At 36.1% G+C, this 23,500-nt stretch overlaps 1 protein-coding gene across 2 annotated transcripts in view; it reads left to right on the top strand.

The window, feature by feature from the left end:
* Positions 1-19,476: 19,476 nt before the first annotated feature.
* The window catches only part of EPC1 (enhancer of polycomb homolog 1), an 86,283-nt gene continuing 82,259 nt past the window's right edge, over positions 19,477-23,500 (top strand). For both annotated transcript variants that reach the window (XM_033106010.1, XM_033106012.1), the window contains exon 1: positions 19,477-19,756. In XM_033106010.1, the coding sequence (XP_032961901.1) occupies positions 19,754-19,756 (3 nt within the window). In that variant the 5' untranslated portion in view covers positions 19,477-19,753. The remainder of the gene's footprint in view (positions 19,757-23,500) is intronic.

The following is a 23,500-nucleotide window of genomic DNA, read 5'->3' as shown; positions in this document are numbered from 1 at the left end:
AGAGATTTCCAGGTGGTATTATTGAGTGAAAAATATAAGAGGCACAGAAGTGTATAATATTATCCCATTGTGTATAAAAAAAACAAAAAACAAAAATATGTGTATAAATATGCTTATAAATGACTATTTGAATATAGAAAAATTACATTAGGCTATACACCAGATTTTGAACATGAGGTGTTCTTGTGGTATAAGAGAAAAGCAAAAATAGGGAAGGCAGTTAAAAATAGAAACAGTAAAAGAACACTAAAAAGCAACATTACCAAATGCCCATCGGTAGATGACTGGATTAAGAAACTGTGGTACATTTATACAATGGAGTATTATGCAGCCATAAAGAAGAAAGAAATCTTACCATTTGCAACAACATGGATGGACCTAGAGAACATCACGTTAAGTGAAATAGTCAGACAGAGAAAGATAAGTACCATATGATCTCACTTATATGCCGAATCTAAAGAAAAGAATAAGTGAATGAACTAATCAGAAACAGTTTTGGAGACAAAGAGGAAAAACTGAGGGTTGCTAGATGGGCGGGGGGGTGGGGGGAAGGGGGAAGGTGAGGGGATTAGAAAACAATCAGTAACCACCAGATGGCCACGGGGTTTTGAAAATTAATCTGGGGAACGTAATTTAGTGGTTACCAGAGGGTTAGGGGGGTGAAGGGTGGGAGACGAGGGTAAGGGGGATCAAATATATGGTGATGGAAGGAGAACTGACTCTGGGTGGTGAACACACAATGTAATTTATAGATGATGTGATACAGAATTGTACACCTGAAATCTATGTAATTTTACTAACAATTGTCACCCCAATAAATTTAAAATAAATAAATAAATGAATAAATAAATAAATAAAAAGCAACATTACCTATGTGATATGAGTGAAAGATTGGACTTCATTACACTAGCTGTATGGAGGCTCAAAGTCATTATATTTTAAATATAAAAAAGAATGAGACCTCATTTTGTGGTCACAGGCTTATGAGGTTTGTAGACATCTGTATGGTAACATGAATATCAAATTTTTAAAAAAACTATATGAAGAGGACATACAGATGTCCAATACTTTTAAGGAAGGAAAAGGAAGTAAGGAAGGTATATTCAAAAGTGGAATATTATACAGCAATGAGTGCATTATAACTACACAACAAAAAGAATGAATCTCACAAACATAGCCAAACAGGAAAGTATATGTCATATGATTCTGTTTATATAAGGTTCAAACATAGACAAAAATAGTCTACAGTGTTAGAAGTAAGGATAGTAGTTATTTGGAGGGTAATAATAAAAAGAGGGTATAAAGGGGGTTTCCAAGGATTCTAATATTATCCTGTTTCTTGTTCTGGGTCCTATTCATTTTTTTAAAATTTCATCAAGCTATATACTTACAATTTGTATATTTTTTAGTATATATGTTAAATTCAATAAAGTAGGTATGCCTCAAAAGACTCCTTCAGTGAAATACCATTGATCCTTAAGGACCTTCAGAAGTTTTCAGGGACAAAAGAACATTCATAGGTCACTGTCTAACATATCCAAGAAAGGCCAGGATTCTTCATGTCCCCTGGCTATGGCAGTGGTCTTTTCCTCTGTCCCAAAACCAGCTTACTCTAACTAGTCTGAGCCCTATATGTTTGAATCAAATATCTCTAAGATTATGTGGGTACCCTTCTGTAGCTAGAGGACTTTTGGGAGTGAGGGAACCTCCATGTTTATACCTATATTTTTGAGAAAACTGACTCTGCCTAAGTCAAATTTGCAAATATGTGTTTCAGAGCCTACTCAACATCAACGCATCTTCAAGATCTGGAGACTACTCCTCCTTTGGAGGTGGTAAAATCCAATCATGACAGGTGAACACCTCCAGAACACAGGAAAATTCAAATATCTTCTCTAAAATGCTGAATTTAAGATTAAATTTAGTTCTATATAAATCTTGAGTTCATAGTCCATCTTTTAGTCTTAAATAGCAGATATTTTTGAAAGCCCTGCATACCCCAAGAGATGCTTTGCCCCTTCAAAATGATGTGAGCCTACAACCACATTTATTGCTATGAGACCTAAATCAGTGGGGAAACTTGGCTTTTTGCTGCTTTGATGAAGAGAAAGAGAAATGAAATTTATCTCTTCCTTTTCCATAGGACTCAAAAACTGTTAATCACATAAAAGTTTTTGCACTCGCATTTGGCTTTCTAGAAAGCAATTTAAGCTTAAGGTAACATACTTAACTATTCTCTAGAGCTACACTTAATGGAAGTATGGGGCTACTGAATATATTCACAGCAGCATTTTTCTGTAATAAAGAGTTCAAGGTTGATGGCTTGTTCCACGTATTTCTACCATTATTGTCACCACACTCACACCACAAATCTTGCTCAACTGATTTAAAGAAACTTTCTAATTTTTTCATTGCTACAATGTAATATTTGCAGCTTTTTTCTGTTTATATTTACATGTAACCATTCCTTATCCTCAGCCCAATTCATAGATTTGCTACAATATCTAGCAATTCTCATTTTTTCTCCATATATTTCTTCCAGAATAAATCAAAGTGTGCCTCTCATCCAAGGCTTAGCCAAGTTATATTTGTTCATTCTTGGCAGCTGAATCATTGAAAAAAATTGTATCTGATAATTGTTCCCAACGGCATTTTAATCAGGACTCTCACAAAATAATCCCTATATTTGGGCAATAAATTATTTATTTTAATTCTCTTGTATGATGCATTGTATTTAGAATGGCTCCATGATCTGTGTTCTTTTCCTAAGAGACTTCCTCTAGGCCTTCCCTTGCTCGTCCAGTGACCAGCAATATCGCTGAGTGTCGCTACCACCTAAGCAACTTACGCATTATTTTATAAGCCCGTAAAATGTAAAGGAACCCTTCAGGATGTGGAATATGTATATTTCCAAAGTCAATAGATTAATTTGGAATGATCATCAGAAGCAGAATTTTGCTCAGAAGTCAGGACTTACATACAATTTTTACCACTGAAAACACTTATTATCCTTTTTTCTTCAACTCCAGTGTCGTGATTTTCTCCCTCATTCGAAGCCCTTTATTCTAAGATTTACCATGCTTTTTGCTTTTCTTTACTCATCTTACTACTCAAAACCTACAAGTAGGGCTCATGGAACTTTCTAGGTGTAACCAAGGGAGAGAATGTTGCTGAATTTGGTACCCTCTGGTTTCAGCTCTGTATCATTGCTGATTCTCTTTATTTGTAGTTTCTAACCTCTATTAGTACCTTCATTCCATAACCTAATGCCTTAGATTCTCCAGTTCCTGCAATTGGCACAGGAAACCTATCCTCTTTTCCTCACAGACAATGGCATGTGATGAACATGGTAAGTGGTTTGGAAGCTTTTTTCAAATAGGGAAAATGATGGCACAGAAAGTTCTACTGCTTGCATACTCTGCAATAGTTTATGTAATAGTTTATGTGATGCTTAGAAATAAATGGCCGCCTCCTAATTTCCAATCCCTGTCACTGGAAATAATTTAATAGCCCTGTCTTACTGCCATTATATTTTGTTTTAAGATTATCATCTATTAATAGTAAGTGAAACTGTTCTCCTATTAATGGTAGCAATATAAAGTCTCCCTTTAAAATAACACGTAAGTAAAAGTGTCTTGCTGGCAAGCAATTAGAGGAGGGATCCTATCACAAATTGGAACACCCAGGGAATATGCTGACAGGGATAATCTGAGCGACAGCCTTCAAGTTCTATAGAAACCATAAAACTATGGATTTAAATAAAGCAATAAAGAAACACACAAGTTGGCCAGGATCAGAGAACATGGATTTGCATGCCACCTCACCCTTGCAGAACCAGTCTCTTAGTTTCATTTTTTGGCTCTTTCTAAGGCAGATATGGATCCTGGGCAAGTGTACAATGGTGACAGAAAGAGCATGGTTCTCGGGGACACTTTTGAGAGTCTACTAAGGAAACTATAAATAGGGCACCATCTTTGTTTGATATTTTATGGTATTTGTTAGAGCAAGTATTTTTTTTTCAGCTAAAAAATGATAAATATCTTATTTAAGCGGCAGATAGTTGGAATGGTAATTTTTGTTTTTGGCAAAGCTACAAGAGGAAAAGCCACAAGTGGGAGTGGGAGGATTGGCAGGGGAGAAGAGAGAGGGAGAGGTGGGGAGATAGACACAAAGATCTAAACCCGAAACAACAGGGCAAACTTTAGAAAAGGAAGCTCATGCTTTTGTTTAAGAACAATTTATAGGACCAGAAATTAGAACATAGATCAACCTTGGGGAAGTCTTAGAACTTTTATTGCTCTTAGATTTCTTCATCTGACAATAAAGACAGCAATAACTGACTTACCCCCCACAAGTCAATGTGTGGATTGCATGAGATAATGTATATAAATGTCAATAAATGTGACTTCTCCATGAAACCAAAAGAACTCAGTTCCTAATCTTACTAGTTATATAACCATGGGTCAGTTTATTTATCAATCGAATTTTTCCAAAATGTATATGAGGCAGATTCTAAGAATTCCAAATAATAAAACAGCATACATAAAATGTCAGAATCAGGAAAAACACAGATTAGGATAGAAAAGCAAAACCAGCATTATGCTAAATGAAATAAGTCAGACAGAGAAAGACAAATACCATACGATCTCACTTATAAGTGGGATCTAAAGAATAGAACAACTGAGCAAACTAATCAGAAACAGCCTCAGAGATTTAGAGAAAAACTGAGGGTTGCTAGGTGGGAGGGGGATGGGGATAAGGGAGAAGGTGAGGGGATTAGAAATTATCAAATTGGTAACCACAAGATTTCCACAGGGATACGAAAGACAGTTTGGGGAATATCATTAATAATGTTGTAAAGATTTTGTAGGGTATCCGATGGACACTTGTCTTATTAGGAAGACCACCTCAGGGATGATGTAGATGCCTGATCACTGCATTGTACACCTGAAGCTGAAGCTGAGTAATGAACGTCAACTATAATTTAATATATACATGGTCACAGGACCTGGAGTACAGCATAAGGCATAGAGTCAATGGAATTGTAACAGTGCTATATGATGTCAGAGGGTCACCGTGTTTCCCCAAAAATAAGACCTAGCTGGACCATCAGCTCTAATGAGTCTTTTGGAGCAAAAATGAATATAAGACCCGGTTTTATTTTAATATAATGGTCCAACTAGATCTTATTTTTGGGGAAATACGGTAGTCGATTGGGGGTGGGAGTTATTACTTTGTGAGGGGTGTAAATGTCTAGCTAGTACATTGTTTTGTACTGAAACTAATAAAAAAATAAAAGAAAGAAAAACAGAAAAGCAAGACCAGGAAAAACAATATATAACATAGATATCCAGACCAGTAAGTCCTACACAAGCACTAATGTGTGCTAAAGTACAAAATTACCTTTGGGCTTCCTAGCAACCCAAAAGAAAATGGAAAAATGTTCCATTACAAAATATTCCTTTGTTCTCCATGAGGGCAAGAACTATCAAATACTGATGGCAAACCTATGTTTTTCAGGGCATTATCACTTCAACTGTCCAAGCTTTAGTCTCCTCATTTTTATAACAACAAAAATAGCTAGCTTTCAGGATAGATGTTAAAGACTAAGAAAAATAATGTATATGAAAAAGTATTTTATCAATATGATGTGCTATGTAAAAGGTAAATATATTACAAACCTTAATTTTATCCAATAGAGCAAACTTCTCACACTTTTGTATTTTCACTTAAAATATTGAGCTGGGGGGGTGGGGGTAAGGGGGAAGGTGAGGGGATTAGAAAACAATCAGTAACCACAAGATGGCCACGGGGTTTTGAAAATTAATCTGGGGAACGTAATTTAGTGGTTACCAGAGGGTAAGGGGGGTGGGGGGTGGGAGATGAGGGTAAGGGGGATCAAATATATGGTGATGGAAAGAGAACTGACTCTGGGTGGTGAACACACAATGTAATTTATAGATGATGTGATACAGAATTGTACACCTGAAATCTATGTAATTTTACTAACAATTGGCACCCCAATAAATTAAAAAAAATACTAAGTAAAAACTGATTAAATTTTGATAAAATAAAATATGGAGAGAAAAAGAAAAAAAATATTGAGCTAAATTATCTTTACCATACACTACCTAGCATCCCCAGGCACTATTCTAATAATTTACATATATTTAATTACTCCCCACAGAAATAGTAGGTACTATTATCCCCAATCAGATGAAGAAATTGGGGCACAAAAACGTTAAGTAACATTCACAAGGTTAATTACTCTGCTACCGTGTTTCCCCGAAAATAAGACCAGGTCTTATATTAAGTTTTGCTCCAAAAGACACATTGGGGCTTATTTTCAGGGGATGTCTTATTAAAAATCATGCTAGGGCTTATTTTCGGGGAAACACGGTAGTAGCAGGTAACAGTGCTAACATTAATATCCAGGAAATTTGACCACTAAGTCCATGGTCTTTAACCATCTTTGTGCATTCGTACAACCAGATAGAAATTCTTTCTGCTTATAGAGCTTATGTAACTATAAAAAATACCAATCTGTACAGCGAATATAAACCAAGCAATAAAACCAATAAGCTTTAAATTAAAAGTCTTAATTTTATGTGGCAGATGAAACTGTTTTTCTCATCACCAGCTGTAGCATGAATTACTGTCAGGTTACTACCAGGTAGTGTGAGATGACAATCCCTATCACTTTCTTTTTTCATTCAAATTACTCTAAACCATTTGTTCATACAATTTGTTGTGATATCATGTAGCCTTCACTTGCATAAATGTATCATGTACATATTAAGGCTGCTTTGGTTCTTTTCTCATTAGCTCTCTGAGTAAAGGAGAATTGCTCAGTGCTGACTCAATTATAAACACAAACACAAGATTAAAATCACTAGGTTGAGCTTGGCTGTAGAGATGTCATTCAGATGATCCATAAGATGCTTATATTCTTTATAAAATTATTATTTAAATGAAAATGGAAGCACTAGAGAACTCCCTCCCGCAGAAATTCTCCAGAATAGTCTTTCAAGATTCCACCCCTTTCTATCATGTACTCAGGGCATTTGGGGGCATCTGGAGCTGGGGAGTCCAGCTAGTCTGAGTCCTATTTTAATATAGACCACCGGGTAAAGAGAGAAACAGTGGGCAGAGATTTGACTACCATAAATCTGTTTTGATGGTACCAAGTGCCACAAGCGGGCCCAAGGGGCTTCAGAGTGACAGAGGGTTCTTTGGGGTTCTTTTGGCAACAGGAAATTCCAGCATCATGCTTGGCACAGTCTCAAGCCTAGAGGGTTACAGCTCTCAATGAACAGTTAGTTCAGCCTTTATTTCTCAGATTCCCAGGGTGAAAGCTGATCCAGAATCAGCTTTTTGTTTTTTTTTTAACCCTTGTTTCTTATTGTAAGTATCCCTCAAATTATGGTTGCAAACTGAAGTTTGATGTATTAATTTTCCAAATATATACAATGGACACAGCAAGTGTGAAAATGCAAACATTTTAAGACTTCTATGATGACACTGAATATATTACAACACTCACTCCAGAGAGGCCAAGACAGAGTTCAGCATGCCAGCTTTAGGCCTACATTTTCCACAAAATAAAGAGCCAATAACATAGATATTTACTAGCAGTCCTGAGAGTGAAATCTCTACCCTAAAATAGAGGGACTCTAACTTACTCTCACAATGACAGAAACCTGATCTGGGCCTCATCAACATTTTACACTAACTCCTGGATAAGCAGGCTCTTCAAAGAACCCTCAGTGAGGATAAATAGTACCCATCTGGCATTTTCTTTTCTACTGAAAATTGTTTAGGAGTAAATAATGGTGAGTCAAAAAATTAAGGATGGTAGTAACGAGACCTCGTCACATATATGATAAAGGTAGCAAACAGTTGACTGACACCATATTGCCTGATTTTCCCTGTATAATCCAGACTGTTATCCCACTGCAATTATTAATAGTGCCATTTTCATTCTTGAAATTATTCTGGATTTAACTATTAATTATCTGGTCACTCTTATCTATGGCACAGTCCCATATTATTTTATGCTTCACCTCCCCCTTTTTTTAATCTTCTCCCTCATCCCCCAAGAATCCCATGTCTTCATTTTTGCCCATTGACTGTCTTTCCTTGTTTTCCAAATGTTTCATGCTCCAAAGTTACCCCTCTTTTCAATATGTACTCCCATGTAACCCCATTCATTCAGCTCAGATCTTGGTAAATGATTAAGAAGTAAGCAATCTGATTATTTCAATTACAATAGTTCATACTTGTGCTATCTGTGATTTTACAAATAATTTAGAACTAAAGAGGGGAACAGTTTTCTAATGCCTCTTGCAAACTCTTTGCCCTTTATCAAAGTAAGGTGCAATTGTGTTAATTATGTAATCGCTTCTGGCTGAGTTATTTTTGTGACTGCTATTATATATACTTGTTCAGTTATATAATAGGGATCGCTGACTTGGCACCCTTTATTCTGAAAGTTTGCCAACATAAAAAGAAGCACAAGGAAAGACGTTGGAAAGAGATGCAGAGGAGCAGGACTACAAGTTGTTAGTATGTTTTTATTACACATTTCTATATTTTCCAAATGGCTGGTGATGACTTTACTTTACTTTTACCACTGGGGAAAAATGAATACAATAAAAGAGAATAATATGCAAGAAGAGTAAAAGACACTTAGACCATTACTGATTTTTATCAATAAGAATATCTGAAACTAGATTTGCCATTGGATGATAGTCTGCTAACTATAAATATATATATTTACATCACAGGTGTCAGGTAAAGCTTCTTTCAATAGTTAAATGTTGAAGTGAATCATCACACTGGCAATCTGGCTTTGCAAGAATTCTCTCTCTTTTACTAATCACCCTTACTAGCAAAATAAATGCCCGCTGTTTCCTAGTGTGGGGCCCTGTAAGGTGTTAACCTGGCCACATAGAAATAAGCCTTGTAAAAGCACATTTTGGTATGGGATGCTGCTACTCTACACCACCTGCTGTGAGCACCAAAATTTTGATGGTAATTGCCAGTTGAGGGCTATTCAATCCCCAAATCTAACCTATAACAATGCCTAAAATGTTCTTTTAATGCAATACAATATAATGACAGGAGGATTCATTAAGTGTAACTAACTAAATATTAAAATACAAGTCATCTGTGTAGAGTCTATCAGTAACATCAATCCCCACCCCCCCACACACTAAGGAATTATACAAATCTTTAGCTTGGAGAGATCCAAGATGGCGGAGTATATAAACACTGTGCCTTCAAGCTTCCATAAACACATTAAAATTACAACTAAATTGTAGAACAATTAACATGGAGAACCATCTGAAGTCTAGCCAAACAGAAGTCCTATAGCAAAAATATAAAGAAGAAACCACAACGAGACTAGTAGGAGGGGCAGAGACGCAGAACGGGCCCCAAACCTCCTGGTGGTGGTTGAGAATCAGGAAAAATACCTCAGCTGTGGAGGTTCCCCCCAGAGAGGCGAACCCCCATACCAGGCTCCCCAGCCCAGAGTATTGTTGCTGAGAAGAGGAGCCCTCACAACTTGTGGCTTTGAAAAACACTAGGGATTCCAACCATTCAGGTGGGACAGAAGGCTGTGGGAAAGGTAGGCATCCATCCTCTTAAATGGCCCCATTCACAGACTCACTCGCTCACAGGCACTCACCTTAGGCTCCATGGAGGGACGGTGACTCAGGGGGCCTCAGAGACATGCAAGAGGCACACTGAGGAGTGTGGCTTCAGGGACTGGAGGACAGTCAGCATTTTCCCAGTGAGGAGTCTTCTTCCTATAGAGCCGGCAGGCAGGCGCCATCTTTCCTATGTTGATCCCACCCCCACAGGCCAAATCTAAATCTGATTGGCCTGGTGAGCTCTGCTGCTCCACCCTGCCTCACCCACCTGGGGCACCACAGGAGGCACTTTCTCCAAGAGCATCCATCCCTGCTAGCATTGAACTCTTTCTAGGAAAACTTTCAGAGCCCACGGGCCACAGGTGGGCAGTGACTGGCCTTGGTGTGCTCCGAGACTTTTGCTGAGTCATTCCAGGCTCAGCACTGGCACCAAACCAGAGTCTACATTAATCTGGTGACCATAGTTCTTCCCACTCTAAGTGACTCCCTGAGACTTTGTCTCACCCAACATGCATATCACATGAGGCTTTCTCAGTGGCTGAAACTTAAGGGACCTGGCAGTGGCAGCAGGCCTCCAGGTTTCCTGGCTTTTTGCAGAGTTACCCCAGGCCTGATACTGATAGCAGCCATGTGTGGTTCACAGCGTGGCCTCTTCTGTGGGCCTCCAGGTTTAGCACAGGCAGCAAACAACTGCGGATCACCTTGTAGCTCCTACCAGGTAGCCCCCAGCCAGTCACAGGCAGTGGCTGACCAGGGCTTGCACCAGAGCCCCTCCCAAGAGGCCTCAGAACCAACATACTTAGAGATTGGCTTCACATCACAGCATGGCACTGCCCAATTAGCCACACAAGTGGGGTAAGAGCTCCCACACAGCAGCCAATAAGCTATGGACATTGCCAAACCCCACAACCAGTCAGCCCAAGGATCAACCCTGAGTGTCAATAGCAATCAAGGCTCAACTATAACAAGAGAGCATATACAATCCACACAAAGGACACTCCTGGAGTACCCAGCTCAGGTGCCCAGGAAGAAACTGTGCCCCTGGGCCCCACAAACACCTATTATATAAGGCCACACAGCCAAGACTAGGAGACACAGCAAATCTACCTAATACATAGAAACAAACACAGAGAGGCAGCCAAAATGATGAAACAAAGAAATACATCCCAAATGAAAGAACAGGGGAAAACTCCAGAAAAAGAACTAAACAAAATGGAGGCAAGTAACATATCAGAGACAGAGTTCAAAACAATGGTTATAAGGATACTCAAGGAACTTAGTGAGAACTTCGACAAAGAGATAGCAAGCATAAAAAAGGACATAGAAACCATACCAAAAAAAACAAACAAACAAACAAAAAAAGACCAGACATAAGTAAAGAATACAATATCTGAAATGAAGAATGCACTACAAGGAATCACCAGCATACTTGATGAAGCAAATGATTGAATCAGCAATTTAGAACATAAAGTAGCAGAAGACATCCAAACAGCAAAAAGAAAAAAGAATCCAAAAAAATGAGGATAGTCCCCCCAAAATGGGACAATATCAAGCATAACAACGTTTGCATCGTAGGAATACCAGAAGGAGAAGACAGAAAGCAAGAGATTGAGAACCTATTTGAAAAAATAATAACTGAAACTTTCCTAACCCAGTGAAGGAAATAGACATACAAGTGCAGGAAACACAGAGAGACCCACACCAAGACCCATTCTAATTAATATGGCAAAAGTTACAGACAAAGAGAGAATCCTAAAAGCAGCAAGAGAAAGGCAACTAGTAACTCATTAGGGAGCTCCCATAAGATTGTCAGCTGATTTCTCAACAGAAACTGCAGGCCAGGAGAGATTGGCACAAAATGTTCAGTGTGATGAAAAGCAAGGACCTACAACCCATATTACTACACCCAGCAAAGCTATCATTTAAAATCAAAGGACAGATAAAGAGCTCCCCAGACAAGAAAAAGCTAAAGAAGTTCACTACCAAAACAATATTACAAAAAATTTTAGAGAGACTTCTTTGAGATGGAAAAAAAAAATCCAAATTATAAATAATAAAATGGCAATAGCTACATATCTATCAGCAATGACTTTCAAAGTAAATGGATTAAATGTTCTAATCAAAACACATAGGAGTGCTGGATGGACAAGCGACTCACTTCAGATTGAAAGACACATATAGACAGAAAATAAAGGGATAAAAAAAGATATTTCATGAAAATGGAAATGAAAAAACAAACAAACAAAAAATCTGGGATAGCAATACTTATACCAGACAAAAGAGACTTTAAAACAAAGTGTATAAGAAGAGACCCAATAATCCCACTTCAGGTTATTTATCCAAAGAGACCCAAAATGGTACTTCGAAGTGTTGAGTGCATCCATATGTTCATTGCAGCATTGTTTACAATGCCCAAGCTGTGGAGGCAGCCTGGGTGTCTGTCGATGGAAGAATGGATAAAGAATAGGTGTACATGTATACAATGGAATATTGCTCGGCCATGGAAGGGAATGGGTTCTTGCCATCTGCAGCGGCATGGATGGACCTGGAGCACATTGGGCTGAGTGGAGTGTCAGACAGAGAAAGACAGATGCCATGCAATTTCACTTATATATGGAATCTAAGAATAAAATTAACAAACAAAACAGAAAGAAACTCATAGATACAGAAACATTGTGATGGTTGCCAGATGGGAGGGGAGTTGGGGGAGTGGGTAAAAGAAGGGGTAGGGATTAAGAAGTACAAATTGATTGTTACAAAATAGTTATGGGGGAGTAAGGTATAGCATAAGGGATATAGTCAATAATATTGTAATAACTATGTATGGTGTCAGATGGGTACTACATTTTGGGGGGTCATAGATGAGGGGGGTTGGGACAGGGTGAAAAGGTGAAGGGATTAAAAAGTACAAATTGGTAGTTATAAAATAGTCATGGGGATGTAAAGCATAGGAAATATAATCAACAATATGGTAATAACTACGTATAGTACTAGGTGAGTATTAGACTAGTCAGTGGGATCGCTTCTTAAATTATATAAATGTCTAACCACTAAGCTGAACACTTGGAATTAATATAAAAGAATACTGAATATCAACAGTAATTGATAAATTTAAAAAGGGAGTGAAAGAGGAAGGGGACTAGAGGTCCAAATTTCCAGGCATAAAACTCAAGGGGATGCAATGTACAGCATGAGGAATATAGTCAACAATATTGTGATAGCATACGTAGTATGGTGTCAGATGGTTGCCGGACTTATCATAATGATCGCTGCTTTAGGTATATAAATGTTGAATCACTACGGTGTACCCCTGAAGCTAATATTGTTTGTTAGCTATATTTTTAATAAAAATCTTAAACAGAAAAAAATGAAGAAAAAAAATAATCCTTAGCTTGTTATAGCTAGGAAAATTATTTATGATTTGATCCTATTAAATTTTTCTTCCTTTGTCATCCTAGACCTGAATTATTTGTGGACTCTCTGTTTGTTCAATCACTCTCAATAATGATTCATGTTCCATAACCGTAAATGGTGTTTCTTGTGTGGAAACTTTAATGATCTCTTACAGAAAGTTCTTATCTCTCTTTCTATAATTGTTCAAGTTTCATACTTTAAGAGTCTTTACCAACTGTGTTTCCATTGCTATAGCTATTCCAGTTCCTCTTTTCCTTCATAAACTCATGCAATGCTGAAATTTTAAGCAGTATGGTCTCTGTCAATGTGTGATTTTTTTCATCACTACCCTGCAATATGTGTGCGTGTGTGTGTGTGTGTTGTGGGGAGTTTGTTATGGAGGGGGGAGGAGTTCTTTATAGTTCTTTTTTTAAATACCAAAAACAATAATTTTCATATTGATAATTAGATGAAAATTTCCTTTTGTTGTGTTTTTACTATGATACTTCCTATATCATACTGCAAAAAAACGTCAACCTAAGGCTCTGCTGTCTAACCGTTTCAGATCCACTAGGTCCACAATAGGTCAGTTACCACAGATCCAAGAATTCTGATAAGCCACACAGGAATGAGAAACTTGAATGACAGTTAGTTAAGATCACTCAAGATTAGGGTTCATAGAATGAAGTTGGCTGCTACTGACAAAGTCATGCATATATAGCTGTCAAATAGAATATAAGAAAAATAATACTGAGAGAGTGAATATTGATGGAATATGCAGCTCTAGAACACCATGCCGGCAACATAATTATAGAGAAATGTTTATATACAGGAGCACCATTTTTTTTTAATTGGGGAATATTGGGGAACAGTATGTTTTTCCAGGGCCCATCAGCTCCAAGTCGTTGTCCTTCAATCTAGTGCGCAGTTCAGCTCCAAGTCCAGTCTCCGTTTTCAATCTTCAGTTGCAGGGGGCGCAACCCACCATCCCATGCGGGAATTGAACCAGCAACCTTGTTGTTGAGAGCTCCCACTCTAACCAACTGGCCATCCAACCTCCCCAGGAGCACCATTTTTTAATGAGAGAAATGGGTAGCTGTCTTAGGCACTTAGAACAAAAAGATTATTGAATATTTTTTAAAGGAATTAAATCTGCCCAGCTCTTTTACAAGGTCTATATTCAAAATTTCAGAACCTATTACTCTGTAATATATTAAAATAGCCTTCTTTAATGAAGGGCTAACATACATAAAATAGAGCACACTCAGTGTACTAATCAATGAACAAGTCAATAAATTTTACATATATAATATATATGTACATATATGATACATATATAAATATATACTTATCTCATACATATATGTAACCACATGCCACCACAACCCAGATTAAGACAGATGTTTTGCATTCATAAAGTTCTCTCATTCCCCTTCTCAGCCTAGTACTACACAGCAATTAAAAAGTAGCTGACTTTAACAGAGCAAATACTTTGAAGACTACTCACACTAATTGAACTAGGAATTGTATTTGCCTATGAAAAAGAGACCCCCATTAAAAAAAAACCCGTGCTTTAAACAAATTAGTGGTTTACTTTTTTTCTCCTGTTAAAGAAGGTCTAGATGGAGTGGTGGTTCCAGAAAACCTAGCTTTCCTCCTTCTGGTCAGCTACCCTTAGCCAAGGCGTGACTCTTGGTTGTCACAATAGAGTTCCTGATGCCACCCAGGTGTGGTGACTAACCTCCAAGCAGGAAGAAGGGAGAAGGTGAGAAGCAGAAAGCACGGCCTACTGAGTCAGCCACCTTCAAATGTTTTCCCAGAAGCTCCACCAAATGACTTCAGCTTAAATCTCACTGGTTGAAACTGTATGATAAACACAATTTTGGGTGGCAAACCCAAAGTAAAATTGGATTTTATTAGTAAGAAAGAAAAGGGAGATGGATATTGGTTAGTCAGCAAGCAGTCTTGGCCACACCAATGATCACAAACTGCTCCCACGAATGACCTTTCTTGGAAATGCCATTTCTTTTCATGGATAAATGAAATCTGTATCATCCCGCAATGTGTGATGAGTTCTGAAATAAATACTCTTATAATCTCTGCTAAAGGCATAATATTAAAACATTTTGAAAAGAAAAAGTCTAGTGAGTTACTGCTTTAAAATATGTTTGCCAAAAAAACAAACAAACATAACTTTTCACTGTTCTTAAGAGGAAAATACGGGGGAAATGTAAAGGGTAAAATTAAAAGGATTTCTCTGAGACCACACAAATAACTTATTATTAAAGAAATTTAATAATATGGTGTACAGTAATCAGTAGTGCCCACAAATGGAAATCTGGCCATTTACAAATTATAACTATTCATAATCATTAGGATTATGAGCTTTCATTTAAGCTAAGAATAATTTTTTTAAATACCTGAATGGGACTAAAATCTACAGATCCACAATCTCTTATCCACAATTATGCATTCCTAAAATCTTTAAACACTGAAAGCTTTTTCACAAGTTGTAGTATCTGTTTGGTGACAAAACCTGACCTAAACTGATACGGGACTACTTACAGTCTGTTTTTACTCCCATTTGGTTTGATTGGTAATATATTTCACTGCAAAAATACTACTGTATTTGATTATGGGGTACTGTATCATGTTATTACTTTAAAATTATTAGATTTTAAGTTAGCAGATTTCTTGTATTCCAAGAGGTCCCCAGGTTCATCTCCTCAGCCTAGTACCACATAGCAATTACACAATCACAGATTTTAACAGGGAAAATACTTTGAGGATTACTCACACTGATTGTAGTAAGAATTGCATTTGGTTATGAGGAAGGGACTCCATAAACGGTGCTTTTAACAAAATTAGTGGTTTTCTTTTTCGCTCATGAAAAAAAAGGTCTAGATGGAACAGAGGCTTCACAGAAACTAGCGTCTGAATTCCAAAAATATATCTTCCTTCACCTCACAGTTCTGAGCGGTAAAGATCTTAAAAACTGCATTACCTAACAGGTTCAAAATTTGATTTGTCTAGAGATTCCTATTACAATCAAAGCTCACTCAAAGCATTACACATCATTGAATTGATCTGCTTTTTAAATGTTTCTAACTCTCAGAATCTAAGAAATTGAACATATTATTGCTGCCCATGTGTACATAATATTGTAGTTTGCTAACAGCCAGTTAGTAAATTCAAAAAGAATAACTGCTTTTATTCCAATTATATTAGTTAAATTCAAGCTTTAATAAAGTTTTGCCTCATTTGTTTAATAAAAAGTGTTAATTGAGCTTTGTTTAACTGATATGAAATGTAAGGTTTTTTGAATAAAAAATACCAAAGGCAATACTACTATAATGAAGCAGAAAACTGAGGTAAATTGTTGCCTGAATTCTTTCTTTTCATTTTACTAGTAATATGTATGATCGTAGATAATTGTTTCTTGTTCGTATTTATTTGTGAACTCATTCATAACCAATGGTTGTAACACGCAGATGAAATGTGGCTTTTAAAAAATATAATACCAAAACACTGTGGTGCAGTTCAAAATTAACATGGAGTTTTTTTCCTCCATTTCACCACAGCTTCTCTGGATCTTATCATCACTAAAACCTCCAAAATCTCAAATTCCAACACTTTACTCTCTGAATACAATTCACTTTCTTAGATATGGACCTCCTTCCTGTAGCGTTCCACTCTGCAGAATGTCACTAGATTGCTGACTTCATCGGATGTCATTTTCCCTTTCAAAATACTGCATAGACATTGGCCTCATTTTACTTCCTGGAATACTCCAAGCTCCATTCTGCCTCCGGGCATTCACACATGTTCTAACCTTTTCCTGGTCGTCTATTTCATATATTTTTCAAGTTTGGCTCCTTCTCATCTAGATTCAATGTCACCTGCTTTGAAACAACTTTCTTTGCCACCTACGTGTTTCCTTCCCTGTTATTGTCTAAGACTGCACTCTGTTTCTTTCTTTAAATAGCGCTTACCATAATTGGCAATTTAATATTTGCTTGCTTCTTCTTCTGTCTCTCCACTAGACTATCAGCTCCATGAAGGAGATAAACTGTCTACTTGCTTATTAATATATATTCATATAGTACCAAGCACCATGCCTGGCACACTCTAAGCTCTCAAGAACTATTTAAATGAACAACAAGAGAATTACTTATCCTATGTCTTACAGTGGTAATTTTTCCAAAGCATCCTACTCTACATTTTACCTTTACTGAAACAAAAGATGTTCAAATCTGGTACATGATGAATATTGTCACAAAATCTCTGAAGAAAATTCTCTCCCAGAAAAGTATATAATTTAAAATATTCATATTGTGGAAAGTGTACAGAATATTCTAATCTGTAGATAATAAAAGTATATATACATGTATATACACATGTAAATTATATTTGCATAATTATATGTATGTATATATACATATATGGATGTACATGTGTATGTAAGGGTGGGAGAAGGGATGGGAAAGAAAAGGACAGGGCTGGGGTGGTCGCAAAACAAAGGTATATAGTGAAAATGGCCCCTAACAAAATTTTTCTATTGGAAGGAAAACCACTTAAAAATTTCTGAAGAATTTTAATCTACTCTCTTCATTAGATGACTTCTTTAAAATGTTTTCTTGATTTCAATCAAATAAATGTTGTTGAAATTTAGTCTCATCGGGTCACTATTAGTGAGACCACAAAATAAAATGGAAATATTGGTATTTTCTTTACCATGATTGTTCATCAAATACATCTGAATCTGAGTCTTTCATTGTCTACTTCCCTTCTTGAAGATAGAACAAGGGCAGTAGATACAGTCCAGAGAAAGGATCTAAGTGAAGTTTTATATATATTGGCCTAGCACCTACGTCTGTTAGGTGACCTGTCTGGCAAAAGTTCAAGGAGGTCTCTCTGAATACTAGTGAGCTCTATCTCCTGGTTTATCATGGACAGTCTCTAGTTATTTCAGTTAATGCCCCCTTTCACTCTCAAAAATGTCCTGGTTTAGCCAATGAATTAAATAGTCGCCCTACCTATAGCTCTTTAAGAATGTTACCTATTAAATACCAGGCAAGGATAGAAATACTAGACTAGTGTGTGGGGTGGGGGAGCGGGGAGGGTTGTGGGCGCGCGCGCGCGCGCGCCTGGGAAAAGGTCCCCTGAAGAATGCAAGCAATTCCCCACCCCTTTCTTCATCCAATTCCTTTAAACCCTATTCTATCCTTGGCTCATTAGAAATTTAGCTGGCAAAGAATTTTGCACTGAATGTGTTCAACTAAAACGTATATGCAGTATTTGACACATTTTGATATTTGCTGACTTTTGTGACTTCACATTTGCAATCAGTCATAGTGTAGCATTCGTTTGACATTATTATTTTTTAAATTTCAGACTTCATTTTTATTTAAAAGCTCGGTTGCAACCACCAAATACCTGACTCAGCTCACAACTAGAGACAGAGCATCAAATTTCCCAGCCCACTTAATTTGAAAGCCTGCCAAGATAGGTGAAAGACCTTATAAATATGTAAAGCAGGAAGTTCAAATTACAGTCAAGTAAATCTCTAGTGATTGATGTTCTTTTCAAAACAATTAAAAAAAAAAAACTAATAAAAAGCAGCACATTTCTAAGACCCCCTTACCAAACGAGTCACCCGAGTTCAGACCGGACAATGTACTTTTAGTACTGTATTTATTTTGGATTTTTACCACTTCCTGGAGGCCAGGACGAGGCACAGTGGGAGGATCCAAAAAAACTCAGTACCACAGCCATTTTGTTTGTAAGGCAGAGTGGTAGAATTCTGTCAGCCAGTGAAGGTTTTTGAAATAGAATTTTTAAGGAGGGAAAAAAAAGTCTCCCCATTGTTTAATTTAACCACCAAAGTCATTATTTTATTTTTACTCTTTGCAGGAATGGTAGTTATGGCTAACAAATTTTATTTTTTCCAACGAATTAAAGCTCTCAGAGCTAAAGAAGCCGTGAATTTGTGCAAGGATGACTGGCTTCTTTAGGTACCTTAATCTCGAATCAAAAGTGTTTTGACGAAAATAGTATGCAAATGGCCGTATTCGTATGGAAATTATACACCGACGTTTGTGAAGTAATAAACAATTTGCTTAAGAAAAGCATTATATTCCGTAAAAACACACATGTAAGAAACAAGAGTGTTCTTTGAGACGTTAAAATGGCATTTTCCTGAGCTAACAGGCAGTCGTGGGTGCTATTGTTTTGCAGTGTCACTTAATAACGAGCTTAGACTTTTGTCATTTGGGTGGCTGTGCTTTTAAAAGCCCAGTGTAAAATGGCACACACACTGCATTTTTTTCCGAGCTGCAGGAGGTGGGGGGGAGCGGGGGATAGTGCAGACTGTAGGGACACTGCCCTCGTAGCCAATCAGAGCACGCCTGCTTGCCATCGCAAAGTTGTTAACCCCAGAGTCTTCTGGCTGCCGCTGTCTCCTCTGCTTTTAATCTTCCGTGGATATTTCTCCGATTTTTCCCAAACGCCCACAGATCCTGGGGGAAGGCACCCCATTCAGCCACCGATCATGGAAGAAAGTGTTACTTTTTATTTACCAAAAATTTTAAAGATGTTTCAAGATCCATATGCTGCCTGGAGGCTGTTGTTTCTAGGGACACAAGTATCCAGCCTATATTGTTACAATTATTTTTCAAGAACTGGCTTCTTCTTTGCCTACACTAATGGTAAGTTTAATATAATTTTAAACATTTATGTCATTAAATCTTTGAACGAGCTACCAGATAAAAAGGATTTTCATTGTGTTTCTTCTAACAAAACCAATCTTTGTATTTTTCTTTAGCGTTGATCTGCACATTCCACCTAATCTTGTCTGGTTAATTTTTACCAAAAGAAAAAAAAATAGTTTTTTTTCATTGTTAAAGCTAAATGTTTATAATATAAATTATACTTTAATTACTGTGAACTACGGAGGAACTCAGCTATTTCAAGATGGACTTGTTTTGTGCCAGCAATGTTGGTAATGCCAAATATGTGCATATCCTCTTTATAAAAATTATATATTACCTAATTTGTCCAGGACTAAATTATCAGCAGGCAAACTATGGACGTAGTTTTGGATTGTTTTTTTTTAAGGCCTATTGTGGTTTTCTTGATGGATTACTTGGATACAAACTACAGAAAAGCTGCCCATGGTATAATGAAGGTGGAGATTGACATAACCCGGTTTATATTAAGTTATGGCTGTTACTAAATAGTGAGTCTTTTATTTGCTGATCAGATCTAAACTTATATTCCATGATATTAATTCTTTAATGCTCTTCGTCAGATAATCTTTGCAGATCTACCTTGCTTTTCTCCAAAAAGGTACATTTGGGAGACATTTTGTAATTTTTGGCATTTTTCTAATTTTTTTCTTTTTGCACACGGTGGGAGATCTTTTTTGTTTTGCATTGATCTGTGTTGGTGGCGCTGTAGTGCTCCTCAACAATTTATGTCAGTTTCACTAAAAGAAAAAAGGATGAAAAAGAAGAGGTGGGGCAAGATTTGATCTATTATCTTATCCCTTTATTTCCTTAAAGAAAGTTCAATTTAGTCAGAAGAAATTATTCAGTTGTATGATTTAAATGCTTTCTGTGAACTGTGAACTGTGGGTGAGAGCAGACATGTCGTCACAACCAGTCCAGGGAGCATCAGGGGCAAGCATGCAGTTTGCAGTTGTGTTTTATCTGATATGATTATCACTAGATCAGAATTCTTTAATAATAAAGCTGTCGGTTTACCCTCTCCTTCCTTAATAACATTTTGTGTTTTCTGTGTATTACAACATTACACATGTTAATGTCTTAACAAAAGGTCTGAGTTTTAGTTCACCAAACATTGTAAAAGTTGAATTTCATTTTGAACCTAGGGATTTCTTAAATAACTATCCTAAGTTTCTCCTAGGAATTTTCTAGTAGTTTGACATATAACAATGCCTATATTATTGTTTATTTTGAAATGCTACTTCAATTGAATTAATGTATATCCTTACTTTAAAAAGATCAAATATTTTTGGAATAATTTTTTTAAGAATATGTATGCAACTGCTTTTAACTTTTAAATATTGGTATCACATATCTGAATGTAGGATAAATCTTTTCCATCTTTGTTCTTATTGAGAATTATCTGATTAGAGAATATGGGATTTAGGCCCAAAGCCTCACAAGAACAAAAATGTATATTAAAATATGACATAGGTTTTACTGGCCTCTGTGGACATTTTAATTGTTTATGAAGATAGTAAGTATATCCTTCATTCAAAAAGAAAGTAGTTGTACCTAAAAACATATTATTTTGCCAAATAAAATAAAAACAACTGAAATAATATCCTAGACCACCTTTCCATAGGATTGAATAGATTATTTCTTGAGAGAGTAAAAATTGCTATGAGTTATTATTTAGTGTTTTTATTCACATTGAAATATATAAATGCTCATTTGACTAATCATTTAAAATTCTGAAGTAAAAGAATGCGTGACAATGAGTAGAAATATATTTCTGATTTTTGTGTCCCTATAATTTACCTGTTTAGGATCCTTTCCTTGAACCTCAAAAATAATTATTATGCTTGTATTTTGTTTATATTATGCTATAAAAATTTGAAAATATTCAGTGTGATATTTTATCTCTTTGTAAAATTTAAATGCCCCCATCAAGCTAGTTATGACAATATAGATTATTTATAGAATGAAATACTGCAGGTATAAATATATTATCTAACCCTCTGGTCATGATGGAGAGTTTAGTTCTCTAAAGTTGATCTACTGAATAAAATATACTTGCCAATATGTTTATTGCTAAAATATTCTATTATTCAGCTGGTGATATTTTAATCTGTGAAAACGAAAAATGTTTATGTATTTTAGCCCCCCTTTTAAAAACAAACTGATGCTGTGAAGTCCATATGTAGCTATGCAATGCTCTTTGTTCTCCTACATCATTGACTATTACATCATTGATTATGAAGTAACCATTATAGTTAAATCTTTAAAAAATCATCCATAGATATTTATATTAAAGATATTCTTCTATCTGTGCTCTTACATCACCATGTAAGTAAGGATGTTCAAGTCTATGAGGCAAAAACAATTCATTATTTTATATTATTCTCCATTTTTAAATCTACCTTGTGCTTCATTTTAGCTCTTGATTGGGGATGTTGAATTTTTTAAATTAACAACATTTTTCTAGGCATTTAGTTCATGGGTTTGGTGTAATTATGATTAGACGTTTTATCATAAACTATGTTTTCATTGTGAAAAAAATCTTTATTTGTTAAATATAGTATATGGAGAATTCAGTTTTCCACTGTAACAGTTGCTAGATCACAAGCAATAAAGAATTATTGTTTAAAATCCTGAAATGTCATTTTAGTCAACAATTACTTGTTTCTTTCTTGCACATGATTTTATCAGAGATTTTAGCTAGTAGCAAAATTAACTATATTAAAGTATCATATCATTTTTTTCACCCTGCCCATCCCTCTGATAGAGGGAGGGGTCAATGAGTAGTGAAATGGCCAAAAAACAGGTTGCAGAAAGAAGAAACAAATGATACCAAAGGCACGGAGAATCTGTAAATCAAATTCTGAACAATAAATCTCATAAAAATGAACTTGAAATTATGGAGTTTGGTCAATAACAGAAATAAACTGAGAATTTATTAAGACAATGCAATGAATCAATAAAATTTCCTAATTTATTAATTTGTATTCATTAATATTGCTAAAGATTGAGGAAATTTTCAGGTTAGCCAAACCTGTTAGGAAAGATGAGGTAACAAAGGGAAGAAACATTTATAGAGATATTAAGATGACCTAACATAAAATGCTGAAAATATTAGCCAGGACCAATCTAACATACCTTGGAATGAACTTTTTTAGAAGAAGGAAAAATAGCTAAAAATTTTGTCCTCTGAAAACCAGGTTCAATACAGACCTAAAATGTGTATGTTTCTAATTCCACCCACTTCTTGTACATATTTACTTCTGCTATTTCTTGCACATATCACTACTTTCCATAAGACTATACACATTCACTACTGTCCTCAGCATGGTTTTGCAAAGGAAGAAAAGGGGAAAATAATAGACAAAGTGGGTGTTTGTGTTATGACTGTTCTTTTCTTTTCAAAAGTATTCTCAAATAGAGAATCTAAGGGGAAAGTAAAGCAAAGATAATGGTTTCTTTATGAAAAAGATGAAAGCGGTGTACTTTATACTTGATTTGTGCAACATTTATTTTTATTTGGGGGTTTGTTTGCTCTAGATTTTCCTCCTGTCTATTATGTGCTATTATGGTAAGATGCTAGAATACAATATTAAGAAAAAGAGGGAAGGATACCTCATGGAGTTTATAGTCTAATATGGTTGAAAGTTCTAAGGAAGGATACTTTAAATCTAAGATCTTAGATGTGGGAGGGTCTCATTTGGG

The sequence above is a fragment of the Rhinolophus ferrumequinum genome, chromosome 5, assembly GCF_004115265.2.
Source record: "Rhinolophus ferrumequinum isolate MPI-CBG mRhiFer1 chromosome 5, mRhiFer1_v1.p, whole genome shotgun sequence".
In the NCBI taxonomy this organism is placed as follows: Eukaryota; Metazoa; Chordata; class Mammalia; order Chiroptera; family Rhinolophidae; genus Rhinolophus; species Rhinolophus ferrumequinum.
Note: the sequence above shows the minus strand (reverse complement) of the source record. Positions and strands in the feature narration are given on the sequence as shown.